Genomic DNA, 19,377 nt, shown 5'->3' on the forward strand with positions numbered 1-19,377 from the left:
TTCTCTCTGTGCACGGTGGTCATGGATTTTGTGAAGACAGAGGGATATCATTCGTGTGCAGTAACAGCTAACACGACATGGCAGTGATCCAGACAGGCAGCAGTAGTGCTGATATTAGTGATGGAGGTCTTAGTGACATCTTGGACTCCCTCTTTCTTACAGCTCCATGTGTCGCTTTGCCTGGACCACAAGCATTTCTCCATATAACCACGCACTCGGTATATACTACAGGACTCTATGGAGCACCAGGCATTGTTTTATGGTTCCTTAACAAGTGTATGAAATTTAGCTGGGCAGTGGTGGCGCACGCCTTTAATCCCAGCACTCGGGAGGCAGAGGCAGGTGGATCCCTGTGAGTTTGAACTACAGAACTAGTTCCAGAACAGCTAGGGCTGTTACACAGAGAAACCCTGTCTCAAAAAATCTGAAAAACAAAGTCTATAAAATTATATTCACTAATATTTATAAGAAAATTCAGTGTCCGACCAGTACAATCTTAATAGTGAAGGATGAAAGATGACCATATTGCACTTCGGGAAAACAACAAGAGGCTGAAGTGGATGGCCTCCTTACTTGCCGTGTTGTGTGTGATGTTTCAAATGTGTAGCTAACATGCTGCCCTTTCTTGGCCCTTGGATGCCAACCTTTATGTAAGGTTAAACTTCCAGTATTAAGAAGTACAAACCTATTCTCTAACACAACAGAGACATTTATAAATCCCCATCCTCCTCTAAAGGACATGGAACAGCCTTTACCATCTGAATGGCTTCTCTGTTTGAGCCAAACTTCATGTGAGAGTGTAGTTATCAGGTAGGGCCTTTCCCCCAAGCTCACTGGTCTTTGTTCCTTTCATTGTGGCATGGTTTCCTGTTGGCCTCCATGTCTGTCATGGACTTTTCTATTAGATGTTATATGTGTATCTTTCTCGGACACCAACTTGTCTCTGCTCTCTGTTTATTCTCTCCCCTGTATTCTTGTCAGGAACTCATCTCTCCTCTCCTAATCCACCCCTAACAGTCTTCTTTCCCTTATTGATTGACCTTCAGACTAGTCTATTTCAGAGGGAGCACCCTTTTCCACCCAAACTTCACACACCCCAGATAGATAGTAGTCAGGTCCTTCACAAACATACCATAGGTACCCTCAACCCTCTGTTCTTTCCCAGTGTTCCTACAGCTGGCAGAATTATAGTAAAGTTTCAAATGCCAACTTTTATTTTTAACTTCCTCGGTAAAAGCTTCATTCCCATCATATAATGGCATAGGCCAGTTTGAGTTCAGTGCTCTCCAAACATTGGAACCTTATGTATGTGTACAATTTAAAACTCGAGTACAAACATAAAATTGCATGTTCATTTTGCTTCTTTATTTTCATGAGTATCCGTTCTTGTGACAGAGCTTGGAAAGGGTTAGTGTACGGTAAAAATGTAAAAATGTAAAGATGTTAGATGTACGGTAAAAATGTCTGGTGCTCTTCCGGTTTACAGGCAAATGACAGGCCTCAGTCATCCACTTCAGGCCTGAGCTGAGCACCTAAGCTGCTTCACTTACTTTAATACATAATAGCAGCATGAGAGAGACACAGATACTCTCATTCTACAGATGGAGATGCAAAAGCTAAGGGCTGAAGCTAAGCCTTTAAAGGTACCAAGCAGGCAGGTGGCAAGGTTGCTACCCAGACACAGGTCCGCAGGATCCCACAGCTGGTACAGTGAAGTTCCATGCTGAGATGCCCCTCAGAAGCATACACCATGCAAGGTCAACCATTTCTTCCCAGGCCAAATCAAGAAACTTCTCGAGTTCAACATAACAAAATACTAGTATTTATGAGATTAAAAACTTCATAAATTTTGTTCAAACAACCGGAACATCAGTAACAACTAAATCCCCCTTAGAGTCACCCTGTAAAGGATGCTCAGGGAATAATGGATACCATCCAGTTGAAAAGGCTGCCTACTGACACAATACAACCACTGGCGAGATCGAAGAGTCTCTCGAGACTGAGGATAGCAGGCAGCGAGATGTTGAAGGGGACCTGAGGAAAAAGCACACAAGTGCACGTGAGATGCCTTGCTTCAAACATCTGACTGAAGCAAACCTCACAACAGTGCTGTATAAAAGGCAGTAAGCACTCATGTTTACGATGAAGCCGGAAGCTTCAGCTCTCCACATGGGTGACATGTCACGTATGCCATTTTATATTCGACTAGCAACTGTAGATCCACTCATAAAAATCACCGATTTCTAAAAATAAGGGCTATTTGCATCGATATCATTCTTGCACGGGACTTTTGGACCGTTCTTCATAAGGATTGAGAGGCCCATTGAAGAAAATCTCTCACTCTTCTTTGAGCCTAAGTCCATGGGCACCAGGAAGTGTGTAGACACCAGGTTTGAGATCACTCTATCTTAAAGAGGCTCCGAGTTTCTATGGCCAAGAGCTGGCAAAGCCAAAGTCACCCTAAGCAGACTAAAGCTTCTGTGGTCACAGCACTGATTATAAGAGAAAGAACAAAAACGGTTGCTAGGAGATGAATGTATCCTGGAACCCATTGCATGCTGGTCTGCATGAATATTTTGGGTAGTGAATATAAACACCATGAAAAACAGCCACAGTGAATTCAGTGTTGAGGATTTGAAACCTGGTAAGACATTAGAGGACAAGTTTTACTAATTTATTGAGGACTTATTAAATAAATCATCCATCCATTTATTCCCAAGAAAGCATATTGAACCTAAAGGTAGAAGATGATTTTTGCTTTTTTTTTACTTCATTAATTTTTTTTAAAGTATTCTAGTGGTTTCTAGAACCTCAAACAATGAAGAGGCATACATATTGTCTTAGTTTACTTTCTATTATTGTGATAAATACCGTGATTAATAACAACTTGGGGTGGAAGGGGTTCCTTTGGCTTACACATCTCTACAAAGGAAGCCAAGGCAGAAACCCAAGCAGGGCAGGAACCTGGGACTGAGAAGTAAGGCAGAGCCATGAGGAATGCTGCTCACTGGCTTGCTCGGTTTGCTTTCTTATACAGCCAAGGATCACAGCCCAAGGATGGCAGTGCCTGTGGTGGCCTGAGCCCTTCCGTATTTACATCAATCAAGAAAATGCCCCGCAGGGTTGTCTATAGGCAAATCTGATGGGGGAATTTTCTCAGTTGAGGTTCCCTCTTCTCACATGGCTCTAGCATGTTTCAGGTTGTCACATATAGAACTTCCTTAATTACTCATTATATAATCAATATTTTAGCTTGGGAAATGTTTTTCTATATGAATGTGGTGGTTTGAATATGAATAGCCCCCAGAAGCTTATATATTTTATGTGTTAGGAAGTGGCACTGCTTGAGAGGGATTAGGAGGTGTGGCCTTGTTGAGGTCGGTGTGATGTTACTGGAGGAAGTGTGTCATCAGAGGTGGACTTTGGGAATTTAAAAGCTCAAGCCAGGCCCAGTGCCTCTCTCTTCCTGCTGCCTTCAGATGCAGATGTGGAACTCTCAGCTACCTCTCCAGCACCATGTCTGCCTGTGTGCTGCCATGCTTCCCCACCATGTTGATAATGGACTAAATCTCTAAAACTATAAGCCAGACCTAATTAATTCTTTTCTATAAAGTTGCCATAATCATGGTGACTTTTCACAGCAATAGAATACTAAGACAATGGGCTTCCTTTAAAATATGATAGTTATATTTCCAGCATATGCCTGTTCAACTAGTATGCATATGTGTGTTAATGTATGTGCAAGTCCATGTGTGAGTATATCACACATGTGGAGACACCAAGAGATGAGTCTCTAGTGTCATTTCTGTGGAACAATCCACCTTGCTTTTTGAAATGGGTTCTCTCTCTGGCTGGGGCCTCATGAATTAGGCTGGGCTGCCTGTCAGTGAGCCCAGGTATCTGCCTGTCTCTGCCTCCCTAGTGCTGGGTTTACAGGTCTGTGCCACTGTGCCCACCATTTCCACACATGGGTCCTGGGAATTGAAGTTCGATCCTTAAGCTTGCCTTTACTGACTAAGATCTCTGTCCCCAGTCCTCAGGCCCAATTTAATAATCTTTACAGATGACTTTCAAAGTAGACAATAAAGAAATAGTAATTAGCATTAACATATTTGTACCATCTTTTGTAGCATCTCTCCTTTACTATTTATTATTTATATATAATATATGCATACGTATCTATTTATGTTTATATAAATAGAAATACCAACACATGGACTCCTTTCCAGGTTAACTATAGGACTAGTTACTTAAAAAGTTATGAAGTGCCACGTTAGTTTACTTAACATTACAGTTACCTTAGTGACATGACGCTTGCCAAATACAGATACTGTATTTTGACTTCTGTCCCTTGTCACTGAAAACTCCAAGAACAAGGGGCCTTGTGTCAAAGGATGAGGGATTATTGGTGAGTTTATTTATGGAGGCCACAGGTAACACCTTCATGTCACAAGGATAGAATAAGAATGGCTATCACCCCAGGGCCATGGCTCCTCCTCTTTCCCCAAGAGAAACGAATGTCTCTGGAATGACAGGTCCCTCTCTGGTGTGCACTCCCACCTTCTAGACACCAGAGGAATTTTAAGCCTTTTGGTATACAGTCAGGTACAACCTCAAATTCTGTTTCTTGGTACCATGCAAAAACCATATTGTTCTGTATTTCCCTACTACTAAATAAAACTGTTAAGGTAAACTTCTGACTGAGCTATTAACATGCAAAGTATACACAGTGTGTGTGTATGTGTGTGTGTGTGTGTGTGTGTGTACGCACGTGCACATGCATGGATATATGGATGCAATTGCCCAGATTAACAAATAGACAAGTGTGGTGAGACACACCTATAATCCCTCAAGTAGGGAAGTGAAAGTAGGAGGATCAATAGTTCAAGGTCAAGTTGAAGTATTTCAGGGCTACACAGTGAGGTCAAGACCAGTCTGTGTTACAAGATACCATGTGTCATATATATATATGTGTGTGTGTGTGTGTGTGTGTGTGTGTGTGTATGTGTGCATGTACATATGTATCATTTATGTATGATTTATATGTAATATATGCATATATATATCTATTTGTGTTTATATAAATTAGACATACCAATGACAGTAGGTTTGCTGGGCCATTGGATATGCACATATTTTACTATTAGCGCTTCAAACAAACTGCTTTTGAATTTTTACTTTCTACAAGCCACATACGAGCTTTTCAGCTACTCCATATATTCACATATTTTGAAAATTCCGTTTGAGATTTCAGTCATCCTTGCAATTTTCAAAATAGCTGCGATTTCTCCCAATCTGATTTTTAAGTAGCTACTTTGTAACATCTTCCTGTGCTCTCGGGCACAGTGTCAATCACTTTCTCGTTGGCTCCCTCAGGTCCAATGTCAGTCACCTTTCCTTTGATTCTAAATGTTCAACAATGAAGGGAGTGCGTGGGAAAAAATTCCCCTCATCACTTTGGCCTGCTTCATCTGGTACTGTAATTTCGGGTTAAGTTTAGGGATATGGCTGATGGAATGGATTCCTTTCAAAACCCTTAAAATACAGCACAAGATCCGCAGGGAAAAGAATTTTAATAGTCTCAAAGTAAGAAAGGAAATTCACATCTCACATGAACGTTTCTCTACCATGCTTCCTTCCTGTTAATGTATCACCTCTCTTTGAAGTTATCGATTGACTGGAATTTTTTTTTCTACACTGGGGGAAACATGCATCTTAGAAGATAGATATGATACTAGCTAACTTAAGAATCAATATTGTGAATGACAGATGATGTATCGAAAGGAAGTTCTGGATGAGAAATAACTAGATATGTTTGGTTTTCCTGTTCTTAATTTAACTATGTCCTCATGCCAGTAACAAGGGTACCATCCCTCCCATCCTGACAGAGACAGTACACAGGTCTTCAGAAGCAGACAGGGCCTTTGTATAGTCTCTCTCATCCACAGGAAATCCTACCCCTTTCTCAGAATGAAATTGTCTTTTTACCACTCTAATTTTTGTGTTAATCAAACTTTAAACATGACAGAGAAGTATTTTTAATATAATAGGGGATCAAAACCGCCATACTGACAAGATGGTAGAAATCTTTTAATATTAAATTTTAATGAAATGATGTTATTGCAAGAGGAATTTTAGATAGAACAAGAAAACTGGATATTAAATGTCAAGGTGTGGGGAAAACATGTGCAGGGAGCTGACTCAAACAGCGCATTGTCCAGGAATAGAGGAGCAGATTCTTCTTCGGCAATCACCATCGCCATCATTGGGCCACATTCAGCTCAAGGGCAGCTTATGTAAGGGATCCCCCATAAAACTCTGCTTGAGGTCTCTTCAGGTGGAAGCATGAGGCAGAATGAAGATGGAACCTTTAGAGAGGGCTTTCTCTGAGACCCTGTCCTGTGTGTACATCTCTCCATCTCTGTTCCTGGGTCACTGTGTCCTCTACAGCATACTAATAGCCATACAAAGGATACTTGCATGAGGGTTTTCATTTTTTTATTCATTATTGAGGTTGGAAGCAACTTGTAAGTCTGTAGCTGGCTTGAAAGAAGTACGAATGGGGTGGACACTCCATCTGCAGCTGGCAGAGGGGCAGGCAGCCTTAAGGGATGGGGCCCTTAGCTAGTTGACTCCCTACTATCCCTGGATTAAGGTAACTGTTAGGTACTCAGTTGGTATTGGAAAGTTATCGAGTCATTAGGTGTTGGGGAAAAAAAGTATGATAATCTCAGTACTTGGGTCAACTCAGATAGATAAAAGATTCTGGGTCACAGCAGATTTCACTAAACTCTGATTCAAAAACCAAAACCAAACCAAAAAGTCCAAATAACAGTCAAACGTATCGCGCAAAGTAAGACTGTGCCAGGGTTTGGTTTTTTTGTTTGTTTGTTTGCTTGCTTGTTTGTTTTTATCAACTTGACACAAGTTACAGCTATCTGGGAAGAGGTCATTTCAGTTGAGGGATTGCCTCAATCAGACTGCCCGTAAGCAAGCCTATGAGGATGCTTGTTGATGCTTGATGAGATTGTTGTGGGAAGGCCCAGCTCACTGCGGGTTGTGTAAAAGAGCAAGCTGAGGAAGCCATGAGGAGCAAGCCAGTAAGCAGCACTCCTCCATGGTCTCTGCCTTGGGTTCCTGCTCTGACTTCCCTCAGTAACAGATATAATAAGCCCTTTACTCTCCCAGCATGCTTTGTTCATGGTGTTTATCCCAGCAGCAGAATAAATAAAAACTAGAACATCAACGAATAAATATCTTTGTGTGTTGCAACCCTTTCTCAACATGGCTCCCATTTTGCATACACTGTCATTTAACCCACTCTGGACTCAGACAAGAAGGTCTAGTTGATAGAAAGTCGGAGAACTGACAACGTCTTCTAAGTAAAAATATGGGCTTTTAAAAGTTTTCTCTTTTGTTTAGTGTGTGTGTGTGTGGGTGTGTGTGTGTGTGTGTGCGTGCGCGTGTGTGTGTATGTGTGTGTGTGTGTGACCCATGTGCATGTGTAAACAACACAGCACACATATGGAGATAAGGGGACTGTGTGAGTTCCTGGGACTGAACACAGGTCATCAGACTTGCATGACAAGGGCTCTCATCCACCACCCATTTCTCTTTATAGAGAAATGTTTAAGGAAACAATCCTTCAAGACCAAAGGAGACCCTGAAGGAAGCAGTGAAAGTCGAGGCTGTATTTCCCAAGGCTTGTTCTGATTGCTCAAGACTCCGAGATCTAGAGAAAAGAAACTTTGAAGTTGCTCTCTTTTGTCAGAAAGATCTGCTTTTCAACATATATATATATATATATATATATATATATATATATATATAGTCCCAAAGAGAGAAAAATCTCCTTTCAAATATCAAAGGTTCTAAGTACAACAGGAAACATGAGTTAAACAACCAACAATCTATCAGGACACTACAAAGGACACAAAGGGCACACAGGACAGAACACAGAACAGCACACAGGACATATAGGACCACACACAGGACACACAAGACAACACACAAGGCAAAAAGGACAGTACACAGAACATATAGGACAGTACACAGGACATGTGGGACAGTACACAGGATGGCACACAGGACCACACACAGGACAGCACACAGTACGGTACAAGGGACGACACAAGGGATGGCACACAGGACAGCACACAGGAACACATGCTGCATTGTATCTAAGTTCAAGAGCTGTGGTTCTTCAAGTGAAGTGTTGGAAGGGGGTTAAAGGCAAGTCTCTTAGACACAGAATTTAATAAGAAGGCCCCTTTTCTATTGTTCCACCACACCACAGGACAAAAGACAATAGGGCCAGTAGATCATGAACTGGACTTTCAAATCTTAAAACCAAAATCATCTTTTCCTTTCTATAAAACAGTTACTTCAGATATTTCTCTAGTACTAGAACACTAACGCCCTTAGGAAGCAGAGTCTGAGATAGAATTTAGCTTCCGGAAGTTCACTAGCTTTAACAAATGACCACAAGACTAATACACAGAGAAAATGAAGGGAGTGGGATTGGGCTAAATTGCAGTCACAGTCAACTCCAAGCCAGGCTCACGGGGATCTTTGAACATGGAATGGCCCTGCAGCGTTGCTGTGAATTTGGTAGGGGATGTCAAGTCTTTGTACTACAGTACTGACCTGCAATTGGACACTGACTTCTTCAAAAGAAGCTGTGAATGTGGACTAGGGGGGATGGCCCAGTCAACAAACTGCTTGCTGGCCACACACGACGACTTCAGTTTAGAACCCAAGTAAACACATTTAAAAACAAACGAACAAACAAAAAACAGCTGGGTACAGGAGCAAGCATTTGTCCCCTCATGCAGGGAGATGAGTCCCCGGAGCTCACTTCCCAGACCGCCGAGCCAATGGATGAGCTTCAGGTTCAGCTAAAGAGCCTATCTCAAAAAGGGAAGGTGGTGAGAAGTTAAGGAAGACACCCGATGTGACTTCCGGCATCTACAATCATAAGTATGCACTTGTGTTGGCACAGGTACACGATGCACGAGCACCCCCCATACACACATACACGCACACGCACACACACATACACTCACACTGTGCCAATGGCAAAATGGCAAAATGCATGCAGGCATGCAACCCATGAAAGCTGATGGGAGATTTAAATAACTTTAATATTTATGCTAAATTTCCAGATGCTTATCTTTGGGGTCGTGATAGAAACAAGTCTAAGGCATCACTTTTATTAACCATTCTATTAGATTACCCTGGGGACATTCCCCCTCTAGAGTATTAGGAGGATTAACAATTAAAGAGTAGGAAGAAGATTTAGAACTAATACCTCCCTTTAAGTAATATCTTCCTGAAGGCTTAAGTAGGGAAAAAAAATGCATTTTTTTTTCGAATCCTAAATCTGACAGCTTTTCCTGGGGAGACATGAACAAACTTGAACATGAACATCCCTTCATCCCAGAGAGGGCATCGAAGGTAGATCCAAGTAAAAGATTCCACCCAGCTACAATTGGGTGGACTGGTGAGGAATCCACTTGATATATTTATAGAAGTACAGGTGAGGGCTTGCTTAGAGGAGTGGGGGTAACCCTCAGACACCTGCAGCATTACAAAGTCCCACCCCACGAGGGAGCGCAATGTCCTGTTAACCTTCTTCTCCCTACACACCCCTGCGTCGCCCAAGCTCCTTTTCAGCTAGGAGTGGGGTGGGACAAAGGGAATATGGATTGGCTGGATTTCCAGGTGATGGTCTGGTGACCTCCAACCGTCACCTTTAGTATGAGCTCACCTGTCGCCGTATTGTTTATGTTCACTTGATTGGCTCCTGGGCCAAGGTTATCGCTGCTCCAAGATGGTAGCGAGGTAGGCGATCACGCTATTCCCAGAGGGAAAAGCCTGCCATTGCAATCTAACTTGGAGATTCCCGTAGAATCTTCCACAGATTTCTGAGTCCCTAGGCGGAGCGGGAGGATGAAATTGGGTGGGGATGGGTGATGTTGTGCAGCCCAGGGGCAGTTCATAGACATGGCAGAAGGCGCTCGCAGGAGAACAGGGTGCTAGTCGAGAAGCAGTTTTGAGCACAGAGCAGCCATCAGCTCGGACATTGAGTCTGACTCGGACACCAGCTAGCTGATGGACCCTGGGCAAGCCACTTAATATCTTTGCTCCTCAACTTCTCTCCTAGAAATAGCAACCATAATAACACCTACGTTGAGCACAAACAAAATCTGAAGTCCTGCGCTTAGCTTAGAACGTGTCTGTGTATTTGTTCCCTGTTACTGAAGCCACACAGTCATGCAAACTTAGTGGTTCTTGGCAAATTTGTTGCATTCCTGGGGGTCAGAAACCAGAAACCAGATGAACTGTATCAAGTCAAGATGCCATCCGGATTGGTTTCTCCTGGAGGTTCTAAGGGGAGAAGTCATTCACCTGCCTGGCTTGTGCTTTCTTTCTCCAGCCTAAGACCAGTCTCACTGCTTTTCCTGCAGATCCTGTCATTGCTCTGAAACTGCGTCTCACGTCATCACTCTGCCTCCCTGTCTCCTCTGCTGTCAGAGCAGCACCCTCTCACTAGGGCACCAATGACAGCCTTGTGGAGGTCACCTGTATAACATCCTCCTCATTTGACCCTAAACTCAACCATATTCACAACATTTCTTTGCCATTTGAGGCCACGAGTTCTGGCGATTCCTCTGGAAGATGGTTGTGTAACCTGTCACACGCGTGGTCCAGGGAGATGGTTTGGATACCGCATTTATCACAGCTGCTGTGTGGAGACTGGCACTACCTTATTGCATTATTTCTACTTAAAATTTCGTGGTATTTCTACAACAGCCTACTGAAACAAACAGTTGTTAGTGTCCCCTAAAATACAAGGGTGTGTCTTTACGAGGCTCCCTGGCACACCCTTACAAACCAGGGTGAGACATTAGGATACGAGCAGGAATTATGACAGCCACCCAGGATGGCTTTTGGAATTTATCACCTAGGCTGGGATACCTTTCAGAGGAAAAGAAGGGTCTAGGGCCAATCACTCCAAATGAGCCTATACTGTCTGTGACTGCCATATTTGGGTATGTGGTCAACCTTAAAAAAAAAGGTCTTGGGAAATACTTAATGCATCTCTTCTCCTCCAAAGCTGTCCTGGGAGAACATGACAGACACCTTAGACAGAAAGCCATGAACCCAGTCTTCACCAGACGTGAGGCCAAGGTATCTTCTTTGGCATGTGGAGACGGTTCAATGTAGAATACTTGCCATACAACTGTAAGGACCTGAGTTCAAACCCCCAGAGCCTGTGGAAAGCTAGATACACTAGCAAACCTGTGGTCCTGGTGCTCTTCCTGTGGCAAGATGGAAAGCAGAGACAGGAGAATTCCTGGAAGCTCACAGAGCAGGTAGCCTGGCATGCCTAGTGACTAACAAAGGTAGAGGGTGGTGAGCCATGCCACACTCGCACCTGCACACACGCACGCTTGCACACACATTCACACACACATACACACATGCACACACATACACACATGCATACACATATACACACATGCACTCACATGCACACATGCACACACACGCACACACACATACATGCACGCACACACATTCACACACACATATACACACACGCACACACACTCATGTACACACATGCACACACACACATACACAAACATGCACACACACGCGCACACACATACACACATGCACTCATATGCACACACACACGCACACATACACACACACACACACACACACACGCACACACACTTCGCCACCACTGAGCACTGGGACTTATTTGTTAGCACAGCACAGTCTGCCCTAACCTGACTGAAATGTCTGCTCAGGCAAGCTTGCCTTCCCTCACCACACATCCATCATCACCGGGAGAGTTTAACATCACTTAAAGGTCAGAGCTTTGACTCTCTCCCAGCAGTCAAGTTAGCTGCTAGGTACCACGTAGCTGGGGACCCTCCTGAGAGCCTCCATGCCGTCTGCCTGTGTGCTTTTGACCGGGAACACAGAAATAAAATCTCCACAGTTATAACAATACTCAATGTTGCTTTTTTCTCAGCCCAAGTTCCCTGAGCTTAACTTCTGACAACTAGAAACCAGAGACTTTTTTTGAAAAGCAAAGCCTTTGTAAAGAACCAAAGTTCACACTTTACGCTGGGGACTGGGTCAAAGCACGCTGGGTTTTGTTACTTAGCAGCTCCCCAGTGCGGTGACAAACGGAAGAGCAGACCTTATGAGCACAATGTGGAAGGCAAGCGGCTCACACTGCCTCTGTTCTCATGGACGCTCACCAGGACCAGCTGCACACCCTTCTTAGACACCAGCAGCAACCGGGCGCTTTCTCAGCCAAAGGGTTGAGAGTCTGCAGTTCACAAAGACGCTTTCCAGCATTGTTTGTGGTAGTGTTTTGAATCCCAACACTGTGTTGGGAGCAGTGAGACCCCAGATCCTGAATTTCTTGTAATCCCCTGATCTGAGTGCCTACAGCTGCTCTGAGCACGAGACCTTCAGGAGTTCCTGATGGCAGCAGAGTGGTTTCTGGTGGGGTGTGGCTATCTCTTATATAATCTGCCCCTGAACACAATAAAGGGGGCATTTTTGGGGAATTCAAGGATGACCCGTCTCTCTGTGTTTCTGTCTCTCTGTCTGTCTGTCTGTGTGTGGCTGTGTATTTTAACCTCCTGCCCCTTGCCCGAATCTCGCGAACTGGGTGCCAGCGCATCAAACGCAGACACGGGGGCACGGTGTGCAGCAACAATGAACCTTTGTGGATTACCTAGGGGTCTTGGATGGAGAAGGAGGGGGCAAGGACAGAGAGCAGGGAGGAGAGACGAGGCAGAGGGGAGGGTAGAGCCGGTGGTACAGGAAGAACATTCAGCACTGAGCCTTCCACACCCACCCTGCATCAGACACTGAGCACGGCGGGCGAACAAGAATTCGGTAGCCAGACATTGAATGTGTCAATTCTCAGAGCATTTTCTTGAACAACAGATTTATGGCTATCTATGGGATTGTGGCCAACCCAAGTGGTGACAGTGTGCCCCTCCCTTTACAGTGTCCTCGAAAAGAAACATTATAGAAGTGTAAAGAAGACCAGTGGCTGCCGGTGGTGGGGGACACAGACTAGCGGGGAAGTGGGGCTCCGTGGGGGCGACAGTGTCAGTGATGGCAGAAGAGCTTTGTGTTTTGAGTGAGCCAGTGTCCCCACGTTGGTTATGACGTTGGGCTTTCATTGTATAACGTTTTACCGCTGGGGAAAGCATACAAAGGTTGTGTTGAAATTCTCTGTGTTCTCATCGGTCCCACCCCTCTCCTTTCTCTTAGTTTTGGGGATCTCACACCTGCTACGCAGGTGCTCTCCCGGGGAGCTACAGGTTGGTCTACATAGCTCAGGCTAGCCTCAAACTCACTGAGCAACACAGATTAGCTTCAAACCCAGCAATCCTCCTGTCCCTCTCAAATGTAAGGATTCTCGTGACACACCACTGCACCTAGCTCAAGCTTTAAAAATTACTTTCGTTAATATTTTTTATTTGTGTATGTGTGTGTGTGTGTGTGTGTGTGTGTGTGTGTGTGTGTACCATGCCATTCACAGGGATCTGCAGAGGCCAGAAGAGGGTGTCAGATCCCCTGGAGCTGAAGTTCAAGGGAGCTATAAGAAAACTGATATGGGTTCTAGGAACCGAACTCTGGTCCTCTGAAAGAGCAAGCAGTGTGCTCCCAACTGCTGAGCCATCTTCCCAGCTTCGAGGTCCGGGCGGACTCATTTACCAAACCAGATGAAGGGAATGAAACTCATGAATGAAACTCATCATTTCACCCAGTATTTTCCAGAATAGAGAGAAATGAGATTGGCTAATGACTCCCCTGTCTCTAACGTCCCTTGAAGTTGTACAAAGCGACTAACTGTCCCCTTGAGACTGGCCTGCAGCTTCAGTAATGAAGCCAGGCTTGATTTATGGAGAAACACACACACTTCTGTTACTTTGAGAATAAGCACATAACCATCCCGTTCATAATGCTACCATGGTTCAAACCACACCCAAGTCTTATCACGCCCTCCAACTGCATGTTCACAAAGTGGCCTGGGACCCTGAGCACAGGAAACACAAAGGCTCTCAGTCCCTCCATGAAAAAAAAAGAGTGTATTTTACCTTGACACTATTGCTGGCAAATCTTGGAGAGATGAGCATTTCTGAAATGCTATAAACAGTGTAGCCTTTTCTTAGCATTTGAAGAGCACGTTAATAGCCTGGCCTTTTTTTTTTTTAAGGGCTTTCTTTTTCCTTTACCCAAATTTGACAGTCAGATGTGAACGGCGAGATGATGGGATCAAAGTCAGCAAGGTGTTTTTAAAAGCAGTGTGGAACTCATGTCATCCGGCATTGTCTTCCAAAGAATATAAGAATATTAAGTGGATGCTTCATGATCTTACACACAAAGGGAACTCTCCACTTGAGGACAGAATGATAATGTCTCAGGGAAGGAAGATGTAATTCTTGCTGCCCATAAAACCTATTCAGACAGCTCGTGGATGCACCAGCAGAAACTAAGAGGAAGGCAAGGAGTGAGAAGAAAAATCTGTGATTGTCAGTCTCCCTGATTGTGTTAATAGAATTAATTGATAATGCTCAGTAATTACCTGCTATGCACAGTGTAGAGCTTTGTGCTAGCAGGTGGCGGGCAGAGTTTCTAGTGTGATTGTTACACTTCTGAGGTTTTGTGATAGAGCCATGGGCAGGCAGCAAGGTGCAGCCTCTCTGAAGAGGACGATGAAGTCCAGAAACCGGGTGCGGCGTTAGCTACAGATTGCAGCCCACATGCGCTTCTGACAAATGGATGTTCTTGCAACCAAGGGGTGAGGACTGTGCCCAAACTTGAATGTGGGTGCACTGGGGTGCGGGGGAGTCTCTAGAGAGGAGTTGTAGACTGAACAAACTCGAACTTAAGCAGCGGTAGAGGTTTTGATTGGCCATCTTCAGAGGCCTAGTATTGAATCCAAGCCCAGGCCCAACCAACCACACAGAGGCCTGGTGCTGTGGCCCATAGAAAATCTGGGCAGGGCTGGCTTCAGGATAACCACAATGGCCAATGGGAACCTTTACAGTAAGTAGGCTTTGTTTGGGGTGTGACAGTGGCAGCTCTGTGACTTTGGCCAGATCTCTTCTTTTTGTCTTGAAACAGCGCCCCCTTCTGTAGCCTAGGCTGGATTAGAATCCACTGGGTAGCCCAGGCTGGGCAAGAACTTACTCTGTAACCCAAACTGACTTCAGATTCATGACAATCCTCCCGTCTCAGCCTCCGAAATGCTGGCCAGTTCTTTGAAGCCTTATCTGACTGCATTCTCCTGTATCTTCGTGCAGAATAGCCATTCATTAAAAAAGCATCGGTGACCATAGTTTCCCTCTGGAAGCGCCAGCCCCACTCATGCTTTCGAGACACTCGGCCTTGTCCTGGCAAGGACTCCGTGTTCTCTGTTTGCCCTAGTGCACCAGCCCAGTGCCGTCCTTGCACTCAGCTGCACGGAACATTTTCAGCGGAGCCAACTCTTTCCCCCTAAAACTTCGTTTTTCTTTGCATTCAGGAATCTGAGGGTTTGGCTCATATTCCCATCTTCATAGCAAAACAGCAAAGCATGACCTCACCCTCTCCTCACTATCATGGAGCTGACGCTCATGTTTCGCCTGCTCTTTCTGACCAGGGAAATGTTCTGCGAGTCTCCCTGGCCACATCTGTGTTTCGGCGAGGCTACTTTATTACTGCTTGCTCACTTTTCAGAGCGATGATAGAAACTTCTAACACTGGGCCGCTAAATTTCACAGAAGGGGCCAGTGAGCCCTCGGAGAAAAAGATGTCCAAAGCGGTTCATCACCTCCAGAGCTGCGGCGAGAGCCTGTCAGAGGGATGTGGGTAGTGGTGCTGAGCTGGTTGCCTCAGGAAGTACTAAACTGTAGTGCTCTTCAAGACAGGAACTCGGGATTTTACTTCTGTATCCTAGTGCCTTGTCCTCTGGCTGCCCTGGAAGAAGCGCCCCACAGATGGCTGCTTAACAAATGACCGGCGCTGATGACCCCAACGTCCATGTCCATGGGAGGGGCAGAACTGCAGCCTCAGGGCTGTCCTTGGAAGATTAATTGAAACTATTCATTCCTTTCCTAGTTACTGACACTACCTGCTGTGGCCAGACAGTGGGCAAAGCCCTCAAAATAGAACTACAGTAGGAAACAATCTTACTGTATTAGATCTAGTCAGTATTATAATAGGAGACTAGTAGAGGTGTATGTCATTCAGACGTAGTTTGATTAAAAACTATCGCATGCCAAGGGATGTGGCAGAAGGATGTGAAGGAAGATCATGAGTCAGGGCGCCGAGCTGGCTCGGTGGGTAAAGGTGCTTGTCACCCAGCCCGATGACCTGAGATTGAGTCCCCAGAATCCATGTGGTAGAAAGACAAAATTGCCTCTCAAAAGTTGTCCTCTGTCATCCGTCCACGACCTGGGTCATATGCACATGCTCTGTCTGTCTGTCTGTCTGTCTGTCTCTCTCTCTCTCTCATTCTTACTCACTTTTTCTCATTCTCATTCTCTCTCTCTCTCTCTCTCTCTCACACACACACACACACACACACACACACACGCAATTACGTGAATAAATCAATATAAACAATTTTAAGAGAAAGGCCACAGTCCCATTAAGCTAGCATAGGTTAGGCGTGTTATTTACCCATTTTACACAACAGTCAGTAAGATGCTGACATGCTGTAGCAATCATTTCAGCTGACATGCGAAGGCTCAGGAGAGGCTGTGAACGAAGATAAGGTTCCCGTCATCTCATGATGGAATAGATATATTAGAAAAAAGAGCAAACGACTAGATAAACTGAAGACGCTAGCAGAGTGGAATGTAACCATTAATCCTCAGCACGTGGTTGATGCCAATAATCTATCAGAAATGTATCACAAACTAATTTTTGGTTGTACTGTAGATTGAATCTGGGACCTCAGCCATGCTAGGCAAGCTTTCTGCCACTGAGCCCCTAAACAATTATTTTTAACAATAAGAAACAATTGGATATATATGCACAGGGAATTCAGCCATGTAAAAAATATTCATCCATCAAGCACACCGTCATACTGGCTAAGTCGGTAGAATTTTACTGTCATTAAGGATGTGTAGGCCAGATAGAAAATATTTTTAAGAAAACAAGTTTGGGTTTTGTTTTGATTTGATTTGATTTGATTGACGAGTTTAAGAAATAGGTATGTCCAACAGTAACTGTGCTTTCTTGGAGGACAGGAGAGGCACTTTTCCTGGCCATGGGATGGCATCAGAGCTGCTGTCTCTATCCCACTGCTCTCCCACATCGGGGACCAGCTTCCCTCTCACATTTACCCAATAAAATGCACACTTCTAGTGGTATCATTTCTTATATCAAGCCAAGATAACCAGGGCCATAAGACACTGGGAATCCTAAAACTGGGTGTGGCCCTCAGTCCATTCTTTCGTGCTGAGCCAACTTCTTCGGCCATATCACTAATGATAATGAAGACCTGTAGATGAAAGTTTCTGTCCTGCCTGTTTCCACAGCCATTCAGTTCCAAAGAAACACACGGAGGATTATATTAGGTATAAACTGTTTGACCTATTAGCTCAGGGTTATTATTAACTAGCTCTTACAACTTAAATTAACCCATAATTCTTGTCTATGTTTAGACACATTACTTGGCATCTTTTATCATTGAGGCATTTTCATCTTGCTTCCTCTGTGTCTGGCTGGTGACTGCATCTGGCCTTTCCTCTTCCCAGAATTCTCTTAGTCTTGTTGTTCCACCTATACTTCCTGCCTGGCTACAGGCCAATCAGCATTTTATTAAACTAATACAAGTGACAAATCTTTACAGTGTACAAGAGTATTATCCCACAGCAAGTATCAGATCCTTTCCTCTCTTTTAAAAGATGGTACCCCCAGCCCATCTGACTCATTTCAATAGCAAGTACTTGAACCATTTCACTGGGAAAATTAAAATTACCCGGTGAACTGCTCCAACTTCACTCCCTCCAATCAGCCTTCGTGGTAACCCTCTCCCCATCATGACCACTTTTTTTGGGGGGGGGGGAGCTTTCTGCTCCCAGCTTCTCTGTCCCTGCCCATCCTCTGTCCTTAGAGACAACCTCTGCCACTCCTATCCCCTTTCCTTTATGCTCACTGCTCTCTCAACACCCTGCTTGGTCTCTGAACCCCCCTTCTAGCACTCTGCCTTCCTTCTCAACCCTTCTTAGTCTGCAACAGCATCTTTTAAGTTCCCGCCTCATTCCTCAACTGCCCACAGCATCTTTTTTCCACTGTCCAAAAACAACATTCCCTGGGTACAGATACATTGCTGGCCTTGGAGTAAAGCAAATATGAACTTGACTCCTACCCTCACCTTGCACCCGCTGCTTAGCTTTCCTGTGCCTGAATTTCTTCCCCAATAAAGCAGGAGGGCCTGGAGAGAGAGCGCGAGAGGACTCGCTGCTCTTGCAGAAGACTGAAGTTTGCTTTCAGCAGCCTCATCCAGTGGCTCACAACTGCCTATAACTACACCTTCATGGTATCTGACGTCCTTTTCTGGCATCCAAACAGTAACAGCTTGCATGTTCACGTGCATGTGCACATGCATACACAGACAAATAAATAAATCAAACAACTCTTTAAAAATAAATAAAATTCCAACCACTCTATAAGAGTCTTCTAATTTGGCAGGTGGTGGTAGTGCATGCCTTTAATCCCAGCACTTAGGAGGCAGAGGTAGGTGAATGTCTGAGTATAAGAGCAGCCTGACCTACAGAGTGAGTTCCAGGACAGCCAGGGCTACACAAGAGAAACTATGTCTTGAAAAACAAAAATATTCTTCTAATATTAAATGAACTATTTGTCTATTTATTGCTATGAAGAAATACCTGACCATGGCAACTCTTATAAAGAAAAACATTTAATTGGGGCTAGCCTACGGCTTTTATCAGTGTGGCAGGAAACATGGCAAAGAAAGTAGGAAGACATGGTGCAGAAGAAAGATTCTGAGAGTTCTACATCCAGACCCATAGGCAGTAGGAAGAGAGAAGAGACACTGGGCTTGGCATGAGCATTGAGATCCCAAAGCTTGCCTCCACCGTGACAAACTTTCTCCAGCAAGGCTATACATACTCAAACAAGGCTGTGCCACCTAATCCCTGTCAAGAAGACCAAGAATTCAAATATATGAACCAATAGGGGCCATCCTTATTAATACCACCACACTAATGTATGTATTCAAAACATTTAGCAATGTTTGCACACACTATGTTCTCAACAAATATGAACCAAAATTATTATGATTACTAGTGGTTTATTGGTATTTGATGAATA

General features: G+C 44.4%; 1 protein-coding gene across 1 annotated transcript in view; it reads right to left on the reverse strand.

Annotated features, from left to right (window-relative positions):
* Window positions 1–1,914: 1,914 nt before the first annotated feature.
* Window positions 1,915–19,377, reverse strand: part of Cfap54 (cilia and flagella associated protein 54) — a 281,209-nt gene continuing 263,746 nt past the window's right edge. The window contains exon 68 of the mRNA XM_038314435.1: window positions 1,915–2,034. Coding sequence (XP_038170363.1) covers window positions 1,915–2,034 — 120 coding nt within the window. The remainder of the gene's footprint in view (window positions 2,035–19,377) is intronic.

The sequence above is a fragment of the Arvicola amphibius genome, chromosome 17 (genome assembly GCF_903992535.2).
Source record: "Arvicola amphibius chromosome 17, mArvAmp1.2, whole genome shotgun sequence".
Lineage (NCBI taxonomy): Eukaryota > Metazoa > Chordata > Mammalia > Rodentia > Cricetidae > Arvicola > Arvicola amphibius.